The sequence below is a fragment of the Ovis aries genome, chromosome 1, assembly GCF_016772045.2.
Source record: "Ovis aries strain OAR_USU_Benz2616 breed Rambouillet chromosome 1, ARS-UI_Ramb_v3.0, whole genome shotgun sequence".
NCBI lineage: Eukaryota > Metazoa > Chordata > Mammalia > Artiodactyla > Bovidae > Ovis > Ovis aries.
In genome coordinates, this window is record NC_056054.1 from 257,704,874 (window position 1) to 257,723,233 (window position 18,360).

At 37.8% G+C, this 18,360-nt stretch overlaps 2 protein-coding genes across 2 annotated transcripts in view; one reads left to right on the plus strand and one right to left on the minus strand.

Annotated features, from left to right (window-relative positions):
- The window catches only part of ACAD11 (acyl-CoA dehydrogenase family member 11), a 115,360-nt gene that overhangs the window by 66,066 nt on the left and 30,934 nt on the right, over positions 1-18,360 (plus strand). The window contains exons 10-13 of the mRNA XM_004003336.6: positions 368-445; positions 1,132-1,270; positions 3,177-3,284; positions 8,073-8,171. Coding sequence (XP_004003385.1) covers positions 368-445; positions 1,132-1,270; positions 3,177-3,284; positions 8,073-8,171 — 424 coding nt within the window. The remainder of the gene's footprint in view (positions 1-367; positions 446-1,131; positions 1,271-3,176; positions 3,285-8,072; positions 8,172-18,360) is intronic.
- Positions 8,724-13,294, minus strand: ACKR4 (atypical chemokine receptor 4). The gene is made up of 2 exons (XM_004003337.5): positions 13,239-13,294; positions 8,724-10,877 (listed from the first exon to the last, which is right to left on the minus strand). Exon 2 carries the CDS (start codon positions 10,866-10,868, stop codon positions 9,816-9,818), a length of 1,053 nt encoding a protein of 350 aa, XP_004003386.1. The 5' UTR covers positions 10,869-10,877; positions 13,239-13,294; the 3' UTR covers positions 8,724-9,815.

Genomic DNA, 18,360 nt, shown 5'->3' on the forward strand with positions numbered 1-18,360 from the left:
ATTATTTATTATATATTACATATGATTATATATTACACATAGAATTATATGTCTTAGCCTGGGCCTTAGTTTCCAATGGGCCACATAGGCAGGAGTCAGGAAGCAAAAACAAATGTCACAAATAGGGCAAGAGGAGGGATCAGAGATCACTGCTTCCCTCTACCAAAGCTAGATGCCTGATATGCAAAAAAAAAAAAAAACCTGTAAACTTTTTTATAATTCTGTGTCTGATTTTAGAAAGAAATTTTACTGATTCAATAGCAACTGAAAGAGCTTTTCACTTAAATATGTTTATTTACTTTGGATATTAGCAGCTTACGGCATTACTTTTATTAACTCTAACTAATGAACTTTTTTATACTTTTAGGAGGTAATTGAGTTCTATGTTCAAAATGAAAATTCAGTGGACAAATGGAAAAAACCTTTAGTAATTGATAAACTCAAGGTAAGAAAAATAAGAGGACCTTAAAACTGGACAATTTATATGCAGGGTTTTTTTTTGTGAACTTTTGTTTGTTGTCGCTTCTCTTGTTATGTAGAGGATAATTATATCAATGATAACTTTTGTTATATATGTAGAGGATAGTTTTTCAAGTATACTTTTTTAAAAAGAAATTTAAAAATAGAATCTGTAACATACAAGTTAGTTTACATAGTGTGTTGTGTGTGATATGTAATGAAGACAGCTTCTTATAGCTATTCAAATTAAAAATACAATCAACACTTTCACTTGAGACTGAAGTTGAGGCAGAGTATTTGTCCCACATAGGCTTAATCCAAATTTCATGTTTTCAAATGGTAACACATGTTAGAAATTGAAGTGCACAAAATAGTGTATTTGGCATAATTATACTCAAATGGAAGAGATTTTATAATAGCTATGATTCAATAAGAACCACTCAAGTAACTAAATTTAGTTTTTCAGCCAAATATAAGGAAGCTTTGTGGAAAAGTCATTTATTTAACCATTGAGAAAATGTTGATTTATAATGAATTAATGACTGCACATTGTAGGATATGATGAAATAATTTCATAAGTTTGAAAGGCACAAATACCAATATCTTTTAAAAGTAAACTATTTTAGGTTGTGATAAATTATGGTCACTCTGGCATATTCATCATCTTGACAGGAAATGGCCAAAGCAGAAGGCCTCTGGAACTTGTTTTTGCCAGCTGTAAGCGGTCTCACCCAGGTGGACTATGCCTTGATTGCTGAAGAAACAGGAAAATGCTTTTTTGCTCCAGATATCTTTAACTGCCAAGCACCAGGTTACAACATTATTTTAAAGCATAACTTTTCTCAGATATTTTAAGCAGTGTTTAAAATTTCTCTATTTTTTAACAAGGAAATTTTTCTACACAAAGTCATTGATTTATAAATTTGTAATTTTACTTTTTAGTTACTTTCATTTAAATGTTAGAAAATGGATCTAATGTTCTCATTGTATTATTCTTTTATTAAACATCATTACATTGAGTATTAGTGAATAGAAGTTACCATCAAAGGGATTGGCATTATAAAGTTTCCCTTTTTCTGACTCGGTATTAAATATATCTATGGTTAGTTAGAATGAATAGAGTTTTGAAATCTTTTGGTTAGCCTCACTGACTCTCCATTTACTTGCTCATTCTTTATCAGTTGCCTACTATATGCTAAGTACCATTTTAGGAACTCCGGATAGATCATGAAATAAAATATACAGTTTTCTGCCCTTATGGAGCTGACATTCTAATAAAAAAATAAAAATAAAAAAATAAACACCAGATAAATAAGTAATTTTACAGTAAGTTTGAAAATGAAAAGTTCTTTGGAAGAAAAAACCCAGTGGGGTAGGGAAGTGCTGGAATGCTGAGAGATGCGGAATATGTATTACAATTTATTATTAAGATGAAAGGCACAGGACAGGCCTTATTGAAAACCTGACATTTGGTAAAGACTTAAAGAGGGTGAGAGAGTCAGCCATGCTTAGATCTGAGGGGAGAGTTTTCATAGCATAGAGAACATAAAATACAAAGGCCCTAAAGCTTGAATGTGATTGGTGTATTTTAGGAATAACCAAGGAGGTTATTGTGGCAGGGAAAGAAAAGTAGAAGATATCAGAGGGAAAGGGTCTTATATGTGTCTTAACAGGCAGATGACAGCTTATATTTTAATGAAATGGACATTTGAGCAGAGGAGTGACAATATGCCTCTTAATTTTTAAAGGATCCCTTTGGCTGCCATGTTGAGAATTAACTAAAAGAGAAGGATATAAGCAGGGACTCTTGTTGTGATGGTCCTGAGCAATGGATGAGAGGGATATGTTCAGAGAAGTAGCAGTGAAAATAGTGAGAAGCGAAAGATTCTAACTGTATTTTGAAGGCAGAGCTAAGAGGATTTCCTGGTTGGTTTGGGGGTATTAATGGAAGAATCAAGGATGCCTTCAAGGACTTCAGTTCAGTTCAGTTCAGTTGCTCAGTTGTGTCCGACTCTTTGTGACCCCATGAATTACAGCAGGCCAGGCCCCCCTATCCATCACCAACTCCCAGAGTTCACTCAAACTCATGTCCATCGAGTTGGTAATGCCATCCAGCCATCTCATCCTCGGTTGTCCCCTTCTCCTCCTGCCCCCAATCCCTCCCAGCATCAGAGTCTTTTCCAATGACTCCACTCTTCGCATGAGGTGGCCAAAGTACTGGAGTTTCAGCTTCAGCATCATTCCTTCCAAAGAACACCCAGGACTGATCTCCTTTAGAATGGACTGGTTGGATCTCCTTGCAGTCCAAGGGACTCTCAAGAGTCTTCTCCAACACCACAGTTCAAAAGCATCAATTCTTCATAGCTCACACAGTCCCAACTCTCACATCCATACATGACCACAGGAAAAACCATGACCTTGACTAGATGGACATGAGTCTGAGTGGACTCCGGGAGTTGGTGATGGACAGGGAAGCCTGGCGTACTGCGATTCATGGGGTTGCAAAGAGTCGGACACAACTGAGCGACTGAACTGAACTGATTATGTTTAGTCTATGGCCATGCCACCCTGAACACACCTGATCTCATCTATTATGTTTCAAAATATTTTTGTTAGTAAATATTAAAAAGATTCATGTATCTTATCGATATAAAGTTTGAATTTCATATTAGTACATTTTTAAATGCAAAATAAATGCTTTTCTTTATTACATGTAGACACAGGGAACATGGAGGTGCTCCACCTATATGGAAGTGAGAAACAGAAGCAGCAGTGGCTAGAGCCTCTTCTTCAAGGGAGTATTGCCTCCTGTTTCTGTATGACAGGTAAGAGCAAATCAGTCACATTCTCCCATTGTACACTCTTGAGGTTATATGGAGAAACTAAAGAAATGTGGAATGTGGCTTTGTGTTTAGGCAAATTTTCCTATGACCAGAAATATGAATGTGTTTGTTGTGAGCCCAGTTTTAATATTTTGGCATTTTTAAATGTGCAGAATAAAATCATCCTCCACTTTGGGAGGATACCAGATATTTTCTGGTAGCCTGCTTTAGCAGCAGAGTACCAGATCACCTGACCTGCCTCTTGAGAAATCTGTATGCAGGTCAGGAAGCAACAGTTAGAACTGGACATGGAACAACAGACTGGTTCCAAATAGGAAAAGGAGTACCTCAAGGCTGTATATTGTTACCCTGCTTATTTAACTTCTATGCAGAGTACATCATGAGAAATGCTGAGCTGGAAGAAACACAAACTGGAATCAAGATTGCCGGGAGAAATATCAATAACCTCAGATATGCAGATGACACCACCCTTAAGGCAGAAAGTGAAGAGGAACTGAAAAGCCTCTTGATGAAAGTGAAAGAGGAGAGTGAAAAAGTTGGCTTAAAGCTCAACATTCAGAAAACGAAGATCATGGCATCCGGTCCCATCACTTTATGGGAAATAGATGGGGAAACAGTGGAAACAGTGTCAGACTATTTTTTTGGGTTCCAAAATCACTGCAGATGGTGACTGCAGCCATGAAATTAAAAGACACTTACTCCTTGGAAGGAAAGTTATGACCAACCTAGATAGCATATTCAAAAGCAGAGACATTACTTTGCCAACTAAGGTCCATCTAGTCAAGGCTATGGTTTTCCAGTAGTCATGTATGGATGTGAGTTGGACTGTGAAGAAGGCTGAGCACCGAAGAATTGATGCTTTTGAACTGTGGTGTTGGAGAAGAATCTTGAGAGTCCCTTGGACTGCAAGGAGATCCAACAGTCCATTCTGAAGGAGATCAGCCCTGGGATTTCTTTGGAAGGAATGATGCTAAAGCTGAAACTCCAGTACATGGGCCACCTCATGCGAAGAGTTGACTCATTGGAAAAGACTCAGATGCTGGGAGGGATTGGGGGCAGGAGGAGAAGGGGACGTCCGAGGATAAGATGGCTGGATGGCATCACTGACTCAATGGACTTGAGTCTGAGTGAACTCTGGGAGATGGTGATGGACAGGGAGGCCTGGCGTGCTGTGATTCATGGTGTCGCAAAGAGTCAGACACGAATGTGCAACTGAACTGAACTGAACTGAAACCTAGTTTCGTAATCTTTTGACTTGTATTTAAAATTGCCTTCGAAGGACATTTAAGATCTTTTTTACCTTAGAATATGAAACATTCATCTTTGTGATAATTTTATACTGACACTTAAAAAGTACTCCACTCTGCCATAAATTGAAAAAAATAGAACTTTTACCTGTGTTGGTCGTATAGCTCAAATTATAAATTATAATCATGTGGGCTGATGAAAGTAGGAGCATGTTAATAAAAGTGGGTCTTGGTATATTTGTACATAGGAAACAGTTATTAAGAACTCTTACTCAAAGAACAAAGTCATTGTTTTATAATTGAGTTAGAATTAAAGTAAGTTTCATCTGGCCATAAATTTATCAGAATTTATCATCCTTCTGTAACACTGAATGTGTTTATAATAGTAAAACTGGGACCTCCCTGGTGGTACAGTGGATATGAATCCACCTTCCAGTGCAGGGGACATGGTGTGATCCCTGATCCAGGAAGATACCACATGCTGCAGAGCTACTAGACTCATGCATTCCGACTACTACAGCCCATGCACCTAGAGGCTGTGCTCTACAGCAGGAGAAGCCACCACAATGAGAAGCTTGTGCACTGCAACTGGAGAGCAGCCCACGCTCTCCACAACCAGAGAAACCCAGTGCACAAAAACAAAGACCAAGCACAACCATAAATATAAATTTTAAAAAAAAGAAAACAAGTAGACAGCTCCTTTTCTAAAGAAAGAGTGTCTCTAGTTTTAGAAGGGGAACACATAAACTATTTGAAGGATACTGCTCAGAAGAGCAGCATATTAACAAACGCAGATTACTATGATTTAGAACTAGCCTGTTAAGTTCTAAAATGCAATGCTGTAAAGCAGTCTTGTAAGGCTGTCCTATGGAAAGCCTTCTGAAGACAGTAAATGTAGAGCCGGTTTTATAGAATGCAAAATAGATTGATGACAGCATTACTGATGGAATTTGAAAGGCGCAGTTAGAAGTTGTCTAAGATACTACAGAAATAGTGTCAGAGATGTAGAAAACAAGCTATGGTTACCAAGGGAGCAAGCGGCAGAGAGGGGTAAATTGAGAGACTGGGACTGACATACACACATACACACATACACACACACACACACGTATATAATAGATGCCTACTATATAGCACAGGGAGCTAATGACCTGTAGGGGAAAAGAATCTAAAAAACAGTGGATATTATGATTCACTTTTCTGTACAGCAGAAACTAACACAACATTGTAAGTCAAAGATACTCACAAAAAATTAATTTAAAAGAAAGCTGGTTAATATACTAAACCTACGGTGATCAAGACCATCCCCAAGAAAAAGAAATGCAAAAAGGCAAAATGATTAAGGAGTCCTTACAAATAGCTGTGAAAAGAAGAGAAGCAAAAGGCAAAGGAGAATACGAAAGATAGACCCATTTGAATGCAGAGTGCCAAGAATAGCAAGGAAAGATAAGAAAGCCTTCCTCAGTGATCAATGCAAAGAAATAGAGGAAAACAATAGAATGGGAAAGACTAGAGATCTCTTCAAGAAGATTAGAGATACCAAGGGAACATTTCATGCAAAGATGGGATCGATAAAGGACAGAAATGGTCTGGACCTAACAGAAGCAGAAGATATTAAGAATAGGTGGCAGGAATACACAGAAAAACTATACAAAAAAGATCTTCACAACTGAGATAATCACAATGGTGTGATCACTCACCTAGAGCCAGACATTCTGGAATGCAAAGTCAAGTGGGTCTTAGGAAGCATCACTATGAGCAAAGCTAGTGGAGGTGATGGAATTCCAGTTGAGCTATTTCAAATCCTAAAAGATGATGCTGTGAAAATGCTGCACTCAATATGGCAGCAAATTTGGAAAACTCAGCAGTGGCCACAGGACTAGAAATGGTCAGTTTTCATTCCAATCCCAAAGAAAGACAATGCCAAAGAAAGCTCAAACTACCACACAGTTGCACTCATCTCACACACTAGCAAAGTAATGCTCAAAATTCTCCAAGCCAGGCTTCAAGAGTACATGACCCATGAAATTCCTGATGTTCAAGCTGGATTTAGAAAAGGCAGAGGAACCAGAGATCAAATTGCCAACATCTGTTAGATCATCAAAAAAGAGAGAGTTCCAGAAAAACATCTACTTCTGCTTTATTGACTATGCCAAAGCCTTTGACTGTGTGAATCACAACAAACTATGAAAAATTCTTCAAGAGATGGGAATACCCAACCACCTGACCTGCCTCCTGAGAAATCTGTATGCAGGTCAGGAAGCAACAGTTAGAACTGGACACAGAACAACAGACTGGTCCAAACTGGGAAAGGAGTACATCAAGGCTGTATATTGTCACCCTGCTTATTAAACTTATATGCAGAGTACATTAAAAAAAAATATGTCAGGCTGGATGAAGCACAAGCTGGAATCAAGACTGCCAGGAGAAATATCAGTAACCTCAGATATGCAGATGACACCACCCTTATGGCAGAAAGGGAAGAACTGAAGAGTCTCTCTATGAAAGTGAAAAATTTGGCTTAAAACTCAACTTTCAGAAAACTAAGATCATAGCATCCAGTCCCATCATTTCATGGCAAATAGATGGGGAAATAATGGAAATAGTGACAGACTTTATTTTCTTAGTCTTCAAAATCACTGCAGATAGTGACTGCAGCCATGATATTAAAAGATGCCTGCTCATTAGAAGAAAAATTATGACCAACCTAGACAGCATATTCAAAAGCAGAGACATTACTTTGCCAACAAAGGTCCATCTAGTCAAGGCTATGGTTTTTCCAGTAGTCATGTATGGATGTGAGAGTTGGACTATAAAGAAAGCTGAGCGCCAAAGAATTGATGCTTTTGAACTGTGGTGTTGAAAAAGACTCTTTGAGAGTCGCTTGGACTGCAAGGAGATTCAACCAGTCCATCCTAAAGGAAATCAGTCCTGAATATTCATTGGAAGGACTGATACTTTGGCCATCTGATATGAACTCTGATGCTGGGAAAGATTGAAGGCACAAGGAGAAGGGGATGACAGAGGATGAGATGGTCGGATGGGATCACTGACTCAATGGACATGAGTTTGTGTAACCTCCGGGAGTTGGTGATGGACAGGGAAGCTTGGCATGCTGCAGTCCATGGGGTTGCAAAGAGTTGGACACGACTGAGTGACTGAACTGAACTGAACTGATGGTGGGGAAATCTGGCTTGCAAATACAGGTTTCCATTGTGGGAAGTAAACAATGATATTTTCAATGTATGTTTGATGATTAGGGAGAGGATTAAGTGAGTTGTAACCCAAGTTATATGTCACTGAGTAAGCCAAAACCACATAATTTCGATAGCTGATCTGAGTTGTTCTAAATATTTCATTCATTCTCTCAGTGCACATTTATTGCATACCTACTATGTGTAATGGTAGGAAGATGAAAAAGACAAAGATGCCTCTGTCATCAAAGAGTTCACATTTCTTTAAGTGTCTTTTATAAACCAGTGTTATCTGCCTGCCTGTAAATTCAGCCTTTGCTTATTTGTAGAGCCCGATGTAGCTTCAAGTGATGCCACAAATATTGAATGTAGCATCCAGCGAGATGGAGACAGCTATATAATTAATGGCAGGAAATGGTGGAGCAGTGGTGAGTATTCATAATGATCCTTCATGCCAGATGCTGTGCTAGAATAATAAGATACATAGTTATTCCTTTCATGACCACAGTTTTTTAAATTCTACCTTTGAAAGCATTTTCAAATTTAGAAATAGTTGATAAAAGGAAGAAAGCTGAATGCTGAAGAATTGATGCTTTTGAACTGTGTTGTTGGAGAAGACTCTTGAGATTCCCTTGGACTGCAAGGAGATCCAGCCAGTCCATTCTAAAGCATATCAGTCCTGGGTGTTCATTGGAAGGACTGATGCTAAAGCTGAAACTACAATACTTTGGCCATCTCATACAAAGAATTGACTCATTGGAGAATACTCTGATGCTGAGAGGGATTGGGGACAGGAGGAAAAGGGGACAACAGAGGATGAGATGGCTGGATGGCATCACCAACTCGATGGACATGAGTTTGAGTGAACTCCAGGAGTTGGTGATGGAAAGGGAGCCCTGGCATGTTGTGATTCATGGGGTCGCAAGGAGTTGAACACGACTGAACTGAACTGAATCGATAAAAGGAAAGTAATCTTAAAATAATGTCTTGATTAGGCAATGTTTATTTTAAGAACAGAAAACATCTTTTTTTTTACAGTTGGTGAGGTAAAAATTTATATTAGTGCATACCATGTTTAGCCATTGTCATTTCTACCAAAATTAAATTTTAGTAGGGGCATATTACCTGGACTATAATAATTTATACATAATTTTTGAAGAGATAAGCAATACATACTATCAAAATTTATTTGTGGTACATATTTTCATTGCTTAAAAATACAAGTGTTTAAGTGAAAAGTAAGAGTCTTTACATATAGGAAAATATTTAATCAACCCTCAGTAATAGAATCACATATGTGGATAAATCCTTTAGGCAATTATAAAAATTAAAACCTGTGCTTGTCTGAGGATTGCTTCTAGAGTATACATGATAAGTCTAATAGGATAACCAGCTTATTACTAAAGAAAGTTGACATAAAAGTAAATTAGATGTTAAGAAACTTACTAGTAATACATTAAAATGGCCAGAAAAGCTTTTTTTTTTTTTTTTGCTAGTTTTTATTCTTTCTGGAGTTTTATGAAATCACTTACACATTAGAAACAGGAAAAAGAAAAAGACAGCCAGAAAGCTTATTGTTTTGTTTCTGATTGCTAATTTTTACTCTTTCTCAAGTTTTATGAATCACTTACACATTAGTAACAGGAAAAAGAAAAAGTCATTAAATGTTGCTGCATGATTATTCAAGTATTAAAATTATGCAGGAAAATTGTTATATTAAAATTTAGATAATTTAAAATAACTGTAAATGACCCTTAAATTAAACCTCTTTAATAATCTGTTTTAGATGACCTGACTTGTAGTGTTTTTCTTATGTATGACTGTTAATACTATTTTCTTATATGGTTAGCTTTAATTTCTATGTTTTATGAATTTATTATTTTGTTTCCTCTTTTTCTTGGCTTCTACCCCACTCCCCTTTCCCGCCCCAACCTCTTCTTTGCTACAAGTTGCCACCACAGTGTTTGAAATTTGAATTTCTGAAAAATGCAGATGTTTGATGCAGATGCAAATGTTCTCAGCGGGAAGCATCATTCATGTGTATTGAAGCAAGAGAGAGTTGGGTCTTACATTTAAATGCTGAACGTACTGGTTGGCTCTGTAGCATCTTCAGATTCGAAAGGAATCTCCTCCACATTTTGTCTTTGTCTTCTCCAGGATCCATATTTCTTGGCAACTTTCATGATGTAGTTTTTAAAAGAGGTTCCCATGAAAACATACAGGACTGGGTTGAGGCAGCTGTGGAAGAGTGCAATACTCTCTGTGATTTGGATGGCAACATCCATGCGTTTGCTCATGTCACAGTCAGTGATCAGGGAGTAGATGATGTCTATGGCTTGGCAGAACTTGACAATGTTATAAGGTAATTGAGTGACGATGAAAACTATGACCACTGTGAGCAGAACTTTGACGGGCTGAGATTTTTTAATATTAGGCATCTTGATGAGTGTCTTTGCCGTGATGAAGTAGCACACTGCCATGATAAGAAAGGGTATTACAAATCCAATGCAGATTTCCAGGATTTGAATTGATGCTTTCATTGATGTTCCTAAGTGGTATGGAAAGATGGGAATGCACCTAGCTTTATGATTTACTGTATAAAAAACCAACTGAGGGATACTCAACAAGATGGCAGCCACCCAGACACAGAAACAGATGACCCAGCATGGTTTTCCCACTCCCGATTGACTGGGAGCTTTAGTTACTGCCCAGTATCTGTCTGTGCTGATACAAGCCAGAAACTGCATTCCAGACACAAAATTGACTGTGTACAAGGCTGAAGTGACTTTGCACATGATTTTCCCTAAAACCCACCCATGAACTGCATTAACTGCCCAAAAAGGCAAAGTGAATAGAAGGAATAAATCTGCCACTGCCAAATTCAAGATGTACACATCTGTTTTGGTTCTCCGCTTTTTGTAATAGGCATAAATCGCCACTACAGTGGAATTGCCTGCAAGTCCAATGATGAAAGCTATTGTGAAGAAGGCAGGTAGGAAAACTTTTGCAAATTTTCTGACCTCTTCTTTTATACAGATCACTTCATACTGACTATAGTCATGAGTGTCATTCGTTTCATTTTCCTCATAATAGTAATCTGTTGACTGGTTGTATTCCAAAGCCATGGTTCCAATCTAAATGGCAAAAAGAATACAGTATGTTTATTTTAATATTGCTTAAATGGAAACACTTCTGCTCTAGCATATGTTTTATGCTTTTATTAGAGAATAGTTTGTTGCCATAACATATGTGAGCCTGAGTCTGCCACTCTTTGAAACTCTTTAATGGAAGTCACATTGGAGTATATCCTCAAGAATAGTTTTTCATCACTTGTTTTTACAAGTCTGTACAGGAAATGGGATTTACAGATGGAAGATAAAAAATAATACCCTGGGAAATGTTCTTAATCATTAAGCCCTAAAACTTATATACACAACTTTGTGATTCTTATGCAGTATATCAATAATAAATTAAAATAAATTATTTAAAATAAATATTTTACTTATATTTATTCATGAATTTATTTTAAATTAAGTTAAATTATCTCAGAATTGTACTTAGTTTTAGTTGTTGGCTTTTATAAAACAAAGTCTGCTCCAGTTAGCTTCCCTCCAAAGCTTGCCACTGCATGCTGATTGTAAACTACTATTTGATAGAACTGTTGTTCCACTAGTCACCTAAGCCTTAAGCCTGCACCATCCTTGATTCCTCTCTTATCTTCATCCCTTCATCCAAGATTTTCAGTCTGCTCCTAAATTCTGATTTTAAAATCTGTCTCTTCCTTTTCACATAATTGAGCCACATAATTACCTGGCCTATTACAATGTCTTCCCAACTGGTATCCTGCTGTTCTCATTCCTTCTTACCCCTTCCCTGTCAAAAACATGTTTCTTACTGCCATCAGTGTGCTCTGTCTCTAACATGTCAGTCTTATCACTCTCCTGCTTAGCTCCTCACCTAAAAGACACATCTCTCTGAAAGATACAATCGAAGTTCTTTACCATGATACCCAAGGCTCCATAATGTAGTCCTACCCATGGTTCCTGTACCCCCTCTACTGTACACCTTACACTGCAGACGATGATAGTACTGATTTGCCAGTGGTTTGGGGGCACACACCATGCCGTAGTATGCATCTACATCATTACTCATTCTGCTGTTTTATCTGATATGCTGTTTCCTTCCCGTCCCTTGAAAGGCCATTTCCTATTCAGTTAACTCAAATTTCACTTTTCTAGAAGACTTTCCCAATCCAATAACTGTATCTATGTATCAATTGTATCTACATATCAAAGAACTGACCTGGTCCTGTGGAGTTTCCCAGACTATCTTTTCCCTCTCTGGTCTAAGTTCCCTAAGACTGTGACCTATTGGATTTCTGTTTGTAATTAATAACTGAAGAGAGTGCCTGGTACACTCTAGGTTGCCAGCAAATATTTCTCAACTGCAACATTTACTAGTAAGTATAAAGCTGTTACTCTAGGAATGGAAAGATGATATTCCAGGAATCTCATGTCTCATCATTAAGTTATTCTACTATGTTGTCAGTACCCTGTAGTATAAAGATAAGCTTGCACAAAATTCACATTTTAAAATATATATAATAATAACTTTTAGTGTTTTTATTAGCGCTAAGCTTTGTTATGCTTTTTCCTTAGCCCTTCTGTCTTTCTTGGATTATTTTTTGTCCTTGGAAGAATCTCAAATGTTCTTATAGAATCATTAATGAAGAAATTATTTTCAAAACAGTACACCAGCTTATGCTACATTTTCAAAAGAATACTCTTATACTTGCTAACCTTTTGTAAATGAGTAAAGCAAAATGAAGAAGGCTACATAGAGGAAAAATACCACATAGAACTGCTTTCATTTTATAAAAACCAGGTGCTCACAATTTAAAATGACTGTTTTATCCTTATAGTTATTTGAAAAGTTCCAATCTAGAAGACCACTCTAGGGTTCATTTTCTTATATGTTAATTATTAACACAATATGAACTTTGTTCTTTCCTTCCCTTTTATCACAGAAATCTTAAACCTGGTTATAAGGTATAATATGGCCAAACAGTAAAAGATATTAAGGAAAGATATTTTAAAAGAATTAATCATACTAAAAATATGAGTAAATTAAAATAGAACTGGAAATTATTTGCAGAAGTGATCCTTCTGGCAGATAAATAAAAACACATTTAAATGCCTTTATAATTATTACAAGAATTTTAAAAATTGGTGTTTATAAAACAAAGCAAGAAAAAAAATGGTATAGCAAAACCTGTTAACAAAGCTTTATAGGCAAGTGATGGTATTAAAATAATATTTTCTTCTAGCTATATTCATATTTTTAAGGTTGAAGTGTATAACTTTTCAAATAGCTCTTTTTTGCACATGTAAAGTTTTATGCCTCGACTCCCTCTGCATAGGTAAATATACAAAATCTTTGGACTTTAAAAAAAAGTCATATCCAACTCTGAATGAAAAAGAAAGAAAAAAACCAACCTGTTTCAGTAGGCAGACAGGAGCAATCTTGAATGCAGAGAGTAAAATCAAATGACAAATCTCTCTAACTCAGACTACTTTTGTTTTCGTTTTTACACCCCGCCTTTGTCTTACATCCAGGAGGGCTTTCCGGAAATGTAATCTTGTGAGCACTTGATCTTCTATTTATGTATAACCGTCCTGTGAAGTCATATCCAAGTTCTTAAGTATCCTTGGTTATAAACTTGAAAGAATTCAATCTTGTTTCAAAAGCTACAGACCTTTCCAAGTTTCCACTTAACTGAAGGGAATGGGAACATGTCTGCAGCTGAGGTACTGACTGCCAAACCAAGAGAATTCACCAGAGCACCTCAAGGCAGCTAATAAGTACTTGTAGGTAGTATCTAGACAAATACTGTCTAAAATTATTTTATCTAGGAAAGAAAACAAAAATGATTATAATTAAGACAATTATCTTTTTGAAGACTAAATTATCAAAAGTAAATTCTGAGTAATTAGTAGAATTTAAATTTTTATACCAGATCATTTTATATTTTATTAATACTTAAACTGTGAGACTCTCCTTGGCTTCACTGAGCTCCTCCTCTGTCCTTGACCCCAGAGTATGCCTTTCCCCATGACTTTAAATTCTTGTGCCTTCTTGTAATCTTCAATGACCAGCCACAAACTTTTCACATCCTTCTGCCTGGGAAGCCTATCTCAACTGTCTCCCGCTCCCCCCATTTCCAAACAAATGAAAGTTAGAGAAAGAAATGCTTGCAGATTTAACACTAGTAGACTGTTTGACCTGGACTCTCCTTTGCATAACAGTTCCCTTATTTACTTTCTCAGAGGAGACTAGGCTTAGAAGTTATTTCAGACCCATTCCTTTTTTTCCTCTAAGCAGTTGATCTAATATTCCTGTTGATTCACAGAAAAGAAGCTCTAGGTCACTGAGGTCTTCACCTTCAGACAGTGTGTGTCTGAGGGTACAGCCAGGTTCTCCTCCTTGTTATCTACCAGTCTTTGAGGAAGAGTTATTTGCATGCAGCTAAACCATCTAACCAAGAAAAAAACTACCTAGATTTGCAGTGTTTGCCATTCTTCATGGTGTAAATATTCCCACCATGGCCAGTTTCAGCTACCAATGTGAATTCACTGAGGGCAACTTTGCTAAGAGATGAGTATTTTCAGCCTTTCTTAGGAGGCTCTAGCACAGTTCTTCAAAGGAGGCATCTCTTCTCCTTACCATAGCTGATCATTACTCTGATCTCTTACGAAGGATACTGCTCTTAATATTATCCCTGCCTCTCTAGAGGCTTCCCAGGTGGCTCTGTTGTAACCACGCCTTCCGGGAAACAAACTCACTCAGAAGGACAATGCAGATAGTGGAGTGCAGTTTATTATACCGGTGGGCCCAAGGCAGAGTCTCCTCTTAGCCAAGGACCCCTACCAGCATTTGTGAAAATCTTTCATACCCCATGTGTACATGTCCAAACCTACCACCCCAAATTCCTTGAGACTTACATAAACCAAGGAAAATACAATCCCCAAAACCCCATCATTCATGTGCTATGTGCTTATGTGCTCAAACAGTCAAACAATTAGCCAATAATCAATAAACCTGAGGTTACACCCCAATAGATACAGAAAAGTTTATGGCCTGTCTGGAGGAAGGGGTGATTAGTGTATGTTTTCTCTTCGGTGATGAGTAACCTAGATATGATCTTCAAGGTTCTCCTGTCTGGAGGGGGTCTTATCCTTCTGTTGTGTTTTCCTAGGCACTAAACACAGAGTTCAGAGTCCATTGGAAAGGTGGCCAAGCATGATCAGCATGAACAGGCCTAAGATGGAGTCCAGGCCCTATGAATTCCTTCTTCAGCTCAGTGGTAAAGAATCAGCCTCCCAATGCAGGAGATGCAGGAAGCACAGGTTCGATCCCTGAGCAGGGAAGATCCCCTGGGGTAGGAAATGGCAACCCACTCCAGAATTGTTGTCTAGGAAATCCCATGAGCAGAGGAGCCTAAGTCCAGGGAGTCACAAAGAGTCAGACACAACTGAGCATACATGCACGCCCTCTTTAGACTCTCTGGTCTTTCGCTTTCTCTTACCTTTTATTCTTTTTTTTCTTATGTATTTTGGGGCCAGGAGGAAGCAAACAAGCAACTTCCACTAAATTCTTAGAATGATCTACAAGTTCCCACAAGGTCTGCCTCCATCCCTCATTACTTCTCTGACTTATTTCCTTTTACTCACCCCTTTGCTTGCTTATTCTGCCGCACCAGCCTCCATGCTGTTTTGAAATGTACCAGGCACATTCCTTCTTAGGGCTTTTGTATTGGCTCCTCTATCTGCCTGGAATGTGCTTTCTTTTAATATCCACAAGGTTCACTCCCTCATGTCTTTCAAGTCTTTGTCCAATCACCACCTCCTCATTGAGGCAACCTCTGACTATTCTATTTAAAATACTGTCACAAAACAAATGAACAAACATTAAACAAAACAGAAACAGTTATTGATACAAACAAAAAACAGATGTTTGCCAGATGGGAGGAGGAAGATGGGGGAAAGAAATAGGTGAGGGAGATTAAGAGATTACAAACTCTTAAGAAGGAATTACAAACTTCTAGTTGCAAAATAAATGAATCATGGGGATGAAATGTACAGTGTAAGGAGTATAGTCAATAACTAAGTAATTTTTGTATGGTGACATATCATAACTAGGTTTATCATAGTGGTCACTTTAAAATGTATAGAAATATCCAATCACTATGTCATATTATGGGAACTAATATAAAGTCATAGGTCAATTGTACTTTGAAAACAAACAACCATTTAAAAAAAGAGATCAGATATGTGGTTATCACAGGCAGGTGTGTGTGTGTATGCATGCTCAGTCACATCCAACTCTTTAATATCCATACTACATATTGAATTAGTGTTTTATATGATGGGGGGGGGGGGGGGGCGGATATTGACTGTGCTGCATGGCTTGTAGGATCTTGGTTCCCTCACCATGGATCAAACCCATGACTGCTACACTGGAAGTGTGGAGTCTTAACCACTGGATCACCAGAGAAGTCCTGTATATGAGTTTTTTACTTAGCATTTTTGCTTAAGTGTTATGCCAAACTCCCTATAAATGACATTTTTGTGTTATGCCAAACTCCCTATAAATGACATTTTTAGTAGCTAAATAATATTTTGTTGTATGGATTATCATAATTTGCCTTACTGTTCAACTATTATAAGATTTTTCTAGTGTTTTGCTATTACAAATAATGTTATAGAGAGCATCTTTGTAGATGTAGTAGGAAATGGTACTTAATCTTATCTTACTGAGAGATTTTGAATAATGGGACTAACCATGTCTAACTATCACTTTTCTTGTTACACGAAAGATGGCATTCCGTAGAATAATCTTAGAGTTCTTTCAAATCATTGCTTAGATGATTTGAAAGAACCCTTTTTTTAAGAAGGGTTCCATTATATGAACACACCCATATAATTGTCTTCTGTTGATGGATATTGATTTGTGCCCAATTCTTTCCTCTCTCAGTTCATTCATGCATGCTAAGTCACTTCAGTCATGTCTGACTCTTTGTGAACCTATGAACTGTAGCTCACCAGGCTCTTCTGTCCATGGGACTCTCCAGGCAAGAATACTGGAGTGGGCGGCCATGCCCTTTTCTAGGAGATCTTCCCGACCCAGGGATTGAACCTCCATCTCTTATATCTCCTGCATTGGCAGGCAGGTTCTTTACCACTAGCAACACCTAGGAAGTTCAGGAGCAGCTATATCTGTAGGATAAATCTCAGAAGTTGAATAGGTGGATTAAAGACTAAGTGAATCTGTAATTTTGATGGATGTTGCCAAATTGTGCTTCATAGGGATGGTATTACTTTGTACTCTCACCAATAATGTATGAAAGTATCTATTTCCCTAGAACATTACCAGTTGAATGTCTTGTTCCACTACCATTTTGCTGTCTTAAAAAACTTGTAATTCAGTTCCAGTTCAGCACCATTCCCCTTCCCTTGCCAGCTGTATGTGAGATATTTTTTCCTAAATTGTTGGGGTTTTTTTTTGTTTGTTTGCTTGCTCTAGTCTTGTTTCTTTGTTGTTATTGTTTAGTTGCTAAATCGTATCCAACTATTTGTGGCCCCATGAACCATAGTCCACCAGACTCCTCTGTCCATGGAATGGGTTGCCATTTTCTCCTCCAGGTGATCTTCCTGACCCAGGGATCGAACTTGTGTCTTCTGCACTGGCAGGAAGATTCTTTACTGCTGAGCCACCAGTTCAGTTCAGTTCAGTTCATTCGCTCAGTCGTGTCCAACTCTGCAACCCCATGAATCGCAGCACGCCAGGCCTCCCTGTCCATCACCATCTCCCAGAGTTCACTCAAACTCATGTCCATCGAATCAGTGATGCCATATAGCCATCTCATCCTCTGTCATCCCCTTCTCCTCCTGCCCCCAATCCCTCCCAGCATCAGAGTCTTTTCCAATGAGTCAACTCTTCGCATGAGGTGGCCAAAGTACTGGAGCTTCAGCTTTAGAATCATTCCTTCCAAAGAAATCCCAGGGTTGATCTCCTTCAGAATGGACTGGCTGGATCTCCTTGCAGTCCAAGGGACTCTCAAGAGTCTTCTCCACCACCACAGTTCAAAAGCATCAATTCTTCGGTGCTCAGCTTTCTTCACAGTCCAACTCTCGCATCCATACGTGAGCACTGGACTGGACGGACCTTTGTTGGCCACCAGGGAAGCCCAATTTTGTTTCTTACTGTACAGCAGTTTAATACAGATCAGCCAATCAGTCTCTTTTAATTTAATTTATTTTTTCTTTTTGGCCACACACAAGGATTGAACCTGGGCCGTTGGCAGTGAGATCATAGATTCCTAGCCACTGAAGCACAAGAGAATTCCTATGTTTATTATTTTTGAGGTTTAAATTATTATTTTTGAGGTTTTCCATTCAGAAATTTCATAGATACTAAATTGTTTTTTCTTCTAGTTCTTTTATGTCTTGATTATTTAATTTTTTAAAAATTTCAATTCTGATCTATTTGGACCTGATTTTTATTCAACTATATTTTGCAGCAGTGACAGCATGTAACATTTATAGAATGCTTTTTAGA